Source organism: Macaca nemestrina, chromosome 7 (genome assembly GCF_043159975.1).
Source record: "Macaca nemestrina isolate mMacNem1 chromosome 7, mMacNem.hap1, whole genome shotgun sequence".
NCBI classification, from domain to species: domain Eukaryota; kingdom Metazoa; phylum Chordata; class Mammalia; order Primates; family Cercopithecidae; genus Macaca; species Macaca nemestrina.
The window spans coordinates 129,539,969-129,548,060 of record NC_092131.1 but is presented as its reverse complement, the minus strand read 5'-3'; the positions used below and the strand labels follow the sequence as shown (position 1 = coordinate 129,548,060).

The 8,092-nt window shown below is 42.5% G+C and overlaps 1 protein-coding gene across 15 annotated transcripts in view; it reads right to left on the bottom strand.

The window, feature by feature from the left end:
* LOC105487444 (poly(ADP-ribose) polymerase family member 6) overlaps positions 1–8,092 on the bottom strand; it is a 30,994-nt gene continuing 22,902 nt past the window's right edge. For 13 of the 15 annotated variants that reach the window (XM_011750907.3, XM_011750916.3, XM_024794687.2 and 10 more), the window contains 5 exons: positions 8,020–8,089; positions 1,426–1,505; positions 978–1,041; positions 722–806; positions 1–376 (listed from right to left, as the gene is read on the bottom strand). In XM_011750907.3, coding sequence (XP_011749209.1) covers positions 274–376; positions 722–806; positions 978–1,041; positions 1,426–1,505; positions 8,020–8,089 — 402 coding nt within the window. In that variant the 3' untranslated portion in view covers positions 1–273. The remainder of the gene's footprint in view (positions 377–721; positions 807–977; positions 1,042–1,425; positions 1,506–8,019; positions 8,090–8,092) is intronic. The other 2 variants (XR_011626386.1, XR_011626385.1) reach the window with 1 other exon arrangement.

Here is an 8,092-nt window from a genome sequence, read left to right as displayed (position 1 = left end):
TCCAGTCCACAGCACCTTCCATTTTATTGTTTTATTTACAAACAGGGTGAAGTCAAAGGGAAAGTCAGGGGTTGAAGCCAGTCTGGGCCATCCAAATGTGGAGTAGTTCTTGGTCAAGCTCCACCATGGAGGCCACCTCTTACATATCCTTTTCCTGCCCCTTGGTAATGGCCCCTTGATTCCTCAGGGCAGCCTCAGTTGCTGTACCTGAACACTTTTATAAGGGCAGATGGATCCTGGGGTAACAGGGGTGGTACGAGGGCTGGGGCCCCCTCAGTTTGTGTAAACCTGAGTTCCGATCACACGCATGATTTCCTTCTGTATCTTGGGGTCCTGAGTATTAATGTTGGCATCGCCCACCTGACCATCCTCATATCTGCCAAAGATAGGGCAAGTGTGAGCATAAGAGGGAGAACAATACCAGAATAACATCAATCAGTGGAACTGTATTTGAAGGTATGGCCATCCCATCCCAGAAGTCAAAGCCCTTTCTCACTACTCTTCATAGTGGAAGAGATTCAGCTTACCTGGTTTCCTCTAGCTAGATCCCAACAATCTATACCCATTCCCATCCACCAGTGGTAAAGTCCCAGTGCCAGCTCCACTCAGCTAGCCAAGAACATGTCTCAAATAACAGAAATACACTTTTCCCAGTAACCACACACCATTACACCCCCAACCTCACTCCTCGAGGAATCCCCAGAGTCCCTCTGAGACTTACACAAAGAAGAACCTTGTGCAGACATGGTCGGATACAGGGCACACCCAGATGTTCCCATGCTTCTGGAGGTCCTTAGATGTAATCACTGGGAGAAAGAGGGCCAGAAATCATAGATACAATGCTTAAGGCATGGAGTCCAGGCAAGAGAAGGAAGCCATACCGCTTTAACATCACTCTTGGCCAGATCATGTGCCAAAATTACATCAGAAACAAAGGTTAGAGACCCAGAAAAATAGGACATGGACAAGCTACCTACCTTCACAAAGTGCTATACAGTTTAGATTCCGACTCTGCAGGAACCTTGACTGAATGGATCGGGTCTGGAAGAGAAGGAGGCAAAGGAGACCAGAGCCAGGGTACAGCTTTCCCTAGAGAGGCTAGTTAGCTGATGACTGGAAGTGGGGGATCAGAGATATCCTGGGCTCCCAGCAACCCCGCCAAAATTCTGCTTTCCCATAATCAGTCTGGATAGGGTGACAGCTTCCATCTTTACATTTTCATCTAAACTCAGCCTCTGCTTTTATACTCATGACTTCGGCTACATATGACTCCAGACATGTGTTCACTTTAGAACATACCTGATTCCTTTAAAAGATCTTCAAATCACTCCCCAACCCATTCTCACCCCACTGTTTCCCTGTCCAGCTCTGGAGCCTAAATTAGCCCCAGGAAAAGGTCCTGCCTCATTAGAACAGTTCCAATACCTGGGGGATGGTATTCATCCTGTTATATCTCTGGACCAGCTCATCCTTGGAGGGCATCCTGTGCTGTCCTTTTCCCATTCCTGTCACAGAACAATACACCCAGTTCATTTATCAAAAATTTACTAAAGGGCTTGAGCTAGATGCTCATCAAAACAGCAGAAAATAAAACAAACAAGATATTTTCCCCCACAGAATTTAGTCTGCTAGAAATTACAGGCAAGAACAAGCCATTACAACACGGTATGGTAAGGGGCTGTGATGCAGATTATAGAGCATGGTGTGAGCCCAGAGGAGGGCAACTAGCCTAGCCTAAGGGTTTAAAGAAGTCATGTGGTGGCAGCTAGACTAAGAACTGCAGGATCAGGAAGAGTTAAATAAACAGGGAGGAAGTATCTGGGAAGAAGTAACAGGATACAGAAGGCCTAAAGGAAAGATAAGATAGTGCGTGTTAGTCACATAAAGAATAGTCAATTGCACAGGAGTGGTGAGAAATGATGTAGAAGAGGCAAGCTAGGATCAGATCAAGCAGGCTTTGCAGGCTATGTTAAGGCAACTAAAGTCTATCCTCAGAACATTAGGGAACCACTGCAGGGTTCTAAGATAGGGGAGTAGCACATGAAATCATCCAGGAATGAGGGGCCCAGGAGAGTGGGACAGCAATACCTTGGTGTCAAGTGCCTGGATGAGTGAAATGAATGGAAAGGAAGCGAGCAGAGCAAGTCAGATTTGCTCTAGTCTCAAAGTTACATTAAAAATCTGACCAGTAATTCAAGAGAAAAGCACTCATCAGCAGTTAAGTGATGAATAATTTTGTACAGGAAATCACAATGGCAACTACCTTGAAGAATCTTACTTCAAAAAGTTTTCCTAGGCTTGAGAAAGAAGTGCCCATTTCTTCTAGTTTCCACATTATCTGAATCCATAAACTCTCTACCTTCCTTAACCCTGTTTATAACATTTATAGACTCAACTTCGACTTTTCTTATTTAGACATGAAAATGTGCTTGTGTGCTCCCACTCCTCACTTTTTTTGGTTTGAGGATAGGACGTTAAGTCTCTGTACTCAGCTTTATCATAGGCCCAATCTTACCACAGATAGGGATAAAAGTGTGTATGCATGTGTGGACATAGGTGCCTGTGTGTGTGTCCACCAGGGAGAGAGATGAAGATGGAGATGATGCTATCATTATAGGTCATAAGCACTCTGATCACTCTACCCTGGAACTTTCTATTATTATTAATTCTACTCTGATTAGTTTTTGGTTTTCTGATACCCATGGTGTAGAAATAGAGTGACAGCTGTTGAACTGACATTCTTCACTGCTCAGGCTGTCAATTCATCATGCATTCACATTCAAGTCTCAGGACAGATTTAGGTAGGGCCAGAACAAAACTCAGGACACCAAGAGCCTCAAGGCTTGAATTGCCAATTTCTTCCTTTTACAGGACAGATACTCATAACCCCTTTGTTTTCACCTTCCCCATTAGCCTTAACTAGATTCAGCTCTCCATCCAAATACCATGACCTTCTCTCAAATTGGGTATGTCAGTGACAAGAAGTAAAATTCCCATTCAGGTTATACTCCAGAGGAGGCAGATAAGAAGATAATAAAGAACAATCTGATTCCTCTGGAAGGTCTTAAAGATGGCCCTTATGATAGAACCCAAATCTTGTCCCACCTCAATCCTGTTGTACACCGTCCTTTCCATACTGATCCAATGATTGTCCATTTCCTGAGCCCAGACCCTGAGATCATGGTGGCTAGAATAATCCCTAGATGTTTTGTGTCCAGATTATGCACTTATCAGAAGTCCCTAAACAAGACTAAACAAACAGATGGAGTGTATCACCTCCTTTTTCACTGTCCCCTATTTCAACCTGAACTTTATAGCCAAGTCACTGGAACCTCTACTAGATATATGAACACTATTTACACCAACCCCCACTTCCAGAGGGCACCCAATGCCATTAGACTAAAGATAGTGTGAGAAAGAAAAAACAGAAAACCAGAGCAGAATAGCGTAGAAGAAAACATACAAGACAGCTGGTCAAATGCTGGAGTAACTACAGTAAGTGGAACATTTGCACACATTTCCCCAAACATCCCATTATACATACTCACATATCTATAGGGCCCTCAGAGACCCGTCATTCAAGCAAGGCCTACTCTTTCAGTCTAAAATAATGTATTAGTCCATTTTCACACTGCTGATGAAGACATACCCAGGACTTGCTAATTTATATAGAAAAAAGGGTTTAATGGACTTACAGTTCCACATGGCTCGGGAGACCTCACAATCATGGTGGAAGGCAAGGAGGAGCAAGTCACATCTTAAATGGATGGTGGCAGCCAAAGAGAGAGCTTGTGCAGCAAAACTCCCCCTTATAGAACTATCAGATCTCATGAGACTTATTCACTATTACAAAAACAGCACTGGAAAAACCTGCCCCCATGGGCCGGGCGCAGTGGCTCATGCCTGTAATCCCAGCACTTTGGGAGGCCAAGGCAGGCAGATCATGAGGTCAGGAGATCAAGACCATCCTGGCTAGCACAGTGAAACCCTGTCTCTACTAAAAATACAAAGAAAATCAGCCAGGTGTGGTGGTGGGCACCTGTAGTCCCAGCTACTCAGGAGCCTGAGGCAGGAGAATGGCGTGAACCCGGGAGGTGGAGCTTGCAGTGAGCTGAGACCATGCCACTGCACTGCAGCCTGGGTGACAGAATGAGACTCCATCTAAAAAAAAAACCTGCCCCCATGATTCAATTACCTCCCACTGGGTCCCTTCCACAACACATGGGAATTCAAGATGAGATCTAGGTGGAGACACAGCCAAACCGTATCATATAGTGATAACAACAATGGCCTAGAAATTAGGAGACCTGGATTGCAGCCCTATCTCTGCTACTCATAGCTATGTAACCATGAGAAAACCATTTAATTTTTCTGTATATCAGCTTTCTTATCTGTAAAGTAATAAGGGATTAAATTAGATGATCTATAACTCCAATAGTAAAATTCTATTGTATTTTGTATCTATAATCAATTACCCTTTGAGAGAGGGAGATGAAAGGTGTCTATGATATCTTTATGTAATTGGTTAAGTGATGAAGAAAGACAAGAGGTCAACAGAGATTTCTGACTTCATCTGGTAACTAAAGGTATTCAGGCACTTGATAGTAAACAAAGGCCAGGGGGAGAAAAGAGAAAGAAAGGGAGGGGATAGGGAGAAAACAGGAAAGAATCTCAATGGGCACCAAGAACCATGAGAATCTCACTACTCAGAAAGACAAAAGAACTTAATCAGAAGGATGCTTAGGCTGAGACAAAAAGTGAAGAATCTAGACAAATCCAAAAGACTATTCCAACCCTAACCCCACTTTGGATGCCAGGCACAGAGAGTAAGATTCACTCACATATTCAATAAATATGTGTTGGTCACCTGCCCTATGTGGATTAATCATAATCTTTGTTTCATGACACATTATTGGTTTTGTTTTTTTGAGACGGAGTCTTGCTCTGTCGCCCAGGCTGGAGTGCAGTGGCACGATCTCAGCTCACTGCAACCTCCGCCTCCCAGGTTCAAGTGATTCTTCTGCCTCAGCCTCCCAAGTAGCTTGGACTACAGGTGTGTGCCACCACGCCCAGCTAATTTTTATATTTTTAGTAGAGACAGGGTTTCACCATGTTGGTCAGGCTGGTCTCAAACTCCTGACCTTGTGATCTGCCTGCCTTGGCCTCCCAAAGTGCTGGGATTACAGGGGTGAGCCACCATGCCCGGCCTCATTATTATTTTTTAATAAGACAATGAATACCCAGAGACCCAATCAAAGAACTAAATTCTAAATCTAAAATATTACCAGTGACCTACATTTAACTATCTGCCTCCCTTTGGAGGTAATCACTATCCTGCAATTTGAGTTATTGTTTTTTTTTCCTTTAGTTTTCACACACACACACACACAAAATACACATATATATGCCTAAACAATGTTTATTTTGTTTGCTTTTGAACAATATAAAAAAGGCATCACAGTCTCACTCTGTCTTCTGGGACTTTCCTCTTTTTATTGAACTTTTTTTTTTTTTTTTGAGATGGAGTCTTGCTCTGTCACCCAGGCTGGAGTGCAATGGTGCGATGCGATCTCACCTCACTGCAACCTCCGCCTCCCGGGTTCAAACAATTCTCCTGCCTCAGCCTCCCAAGTAGCTGGGATTACAGGCATGCTCGACCATGCCTGGCTAATTTTTTTTTTTTTTTTGTATTTTTATTATAGATGGGGTTTCTCCATGTTGGTCAGGCTGGTCTCAGACTCCTGACCTCAGGTGATCTGCCCATCTTGGCCTCCCAAAGTGCTGGGATTACAGGCGTGAACCACCGTGCCCAGCCAAAAAATACATTTTTATTACTAATCTTTTGTGGTTATATGTGCTGCAAATGTCTTCTGTCAGTTTGTAGCCTGTCTTTTCACTTTCTTTAGGGTGTCTTCTAAAGAATGTAAGTTTTAAATTTTTTTCTTTTTTGAGACAGGGTCTCACTCTACTGCCCAAGCTAGAGTACAGTGGCATGATCACGGCTCACCGCAGCCTCAACCTCCTGGGCTCAGTGATCTTCCTTCCTCAGCCTCCTGACTAGCTAGAACTTACAGGCACGTGCCGCCAGACCTGGTTATTTTTATTTTTTGCAGAGATGGGGTATTGCCATGTTGCCCAGGCTGGTCTTGAACTCCTGAGGTCAAGCAATCCTCCCACGTCAGCCTCTCAAAGTGTTGGGATTCCATGTGTGAGCCACTGTGCCCGGCCAGAAGTTTTTAATTTTAATATAGTCAAATTCACCAATCTTTTATGATTTGTAATTCCATTTTTTCTATTCTCTGGAAGACTTTGGATAAAACTAAAATAATTTGTTCCTTGAAAGTTTAAAATTAATTTGTAAAATTATCTGGGCTTGGTGAGGTTTTTTGTGTGTGTGGAAATTTTTAAACAATTTCTATTTCTCTTATAGTATTATGACTATACAAGCTATTTCTTGTCAGATTTGTTATCTTTTTCTAGGAATTTATCCATTTTATCAAAGTTTTAAAATTATTAGCATAGCGTAGAGAACTCTCTTATTACCTTTTTATTTATTTATTTTTTTAGGCAGTCTTGCGTTGTTGCCTAGGCTGGAGTGCACTGGTTTGATCTTGGCCGACTGCAGCCTGCCTCCTGGGTTCAAGCGATTCTCCTGCCTCAGCCTCTCGAGTAGCTGGGATTATATTATAGGCCCATGCCACCAGGCCTGGCTAATTTTTGTATTTTTAGTAGAGACAGGATTTCACTATGTTGGCCAGGCTGGTCTTGAACTCCTGATCTCAAGTGATCTGCCCACGTCAGCCTCCCAAAGTACTGGGATTACAGGCATGAGACACCGTGCCCCGCTTTATTACCTTTTTAAATTCTGCTGTATCTACAGTTGTACTGCTTTTCTTGGACATTATATTATTTAATTGTGTCCTTTTTCTTCTTATCTAACCAGGGTTTATCTGTTCGGTTAGTTCTTTGAAATCATCTTTGGACTTCTTTGGTACTATCTATTGTACCTATTTTTATTTCACAGGTATTAGTTCTTACCTGTATTATCTCCTTTCTTCTATTTTGTTTGGTTTATTCTGTTGTTAGAGATGTTTTTAGGCCTCTGATTTTGGCACTTTCTTTTTTCTTTTGCGATGGGGTCTCCCTCTGTCAACCAGGCTGGTGTGCAGTGGCGTGATCTCAGCTCACTGCAACCTCCGCCTCCCGGGTTCAAGCGATTCTCCTGCCTCAGCCTCCTGATGGCACTACACTTTCTGATCTTTGTAACAGTTACAAATTACTAGAGGATATCAAGTAATAATCTATAAAGAATCTAGCACAATCCCCTTCATGTGGTGAACATGCAACTACATGGTGGCTATACCTTGTACAGAGACTATATCAAAAAAGCACAAAAGCAGACTAAAAAGAAACTAAGACATGAGCCAGGAAGACTGAGAGAACTCTAAATCAGATTCCTTTTCTGAGCTGGACTGATCTCCTGATTAGAATCTGGACTTCATTTTTAGAATAAAATGCTTTATCTTGCATTCAATGTGACTAATATGTGTATGATTATAGACAGTTTAAATTTTAAAAGATGGTTGAGAGAGAGAAGAACAATGTCTCTAGAAATATAAGCCAATGGAAAGGACTCAAGCCTTCAGGCCTTTGGATGTTTTCACATGTAAATTTACATGCACAAGTATACACAAACACAATCTATAATTGCCAATACCAAACATGTGTTCTACAAAAAACCTTGTTATGTCCCTGTTATTCCTCCACCCATTCCCAGGGCCAAGCCCCTGCTATGAATAAAACCATCATTTTTAACAGTAACTGGCCTCACCTTGTAAAGAATCTAAATTTCTAGTAACAAAATGTAGAGAGAGGGAGAGACAATATGTATCCATGATCGGGAAGAGAGCTGACACAGACCAAGTATCCATAATGACAGAGGAACAGACAGGACAAATCATGTACTCACAAATGGATGCAATGTAAATAGAGTCAAGGTGGCCAGAGAGTATTTCTTACCTGAGTATCCAAAGGAAATACTGGAGATGGGGCTCAGGTAGATGCCTTTGCCATAGGCTGCTCCATGCAGCTT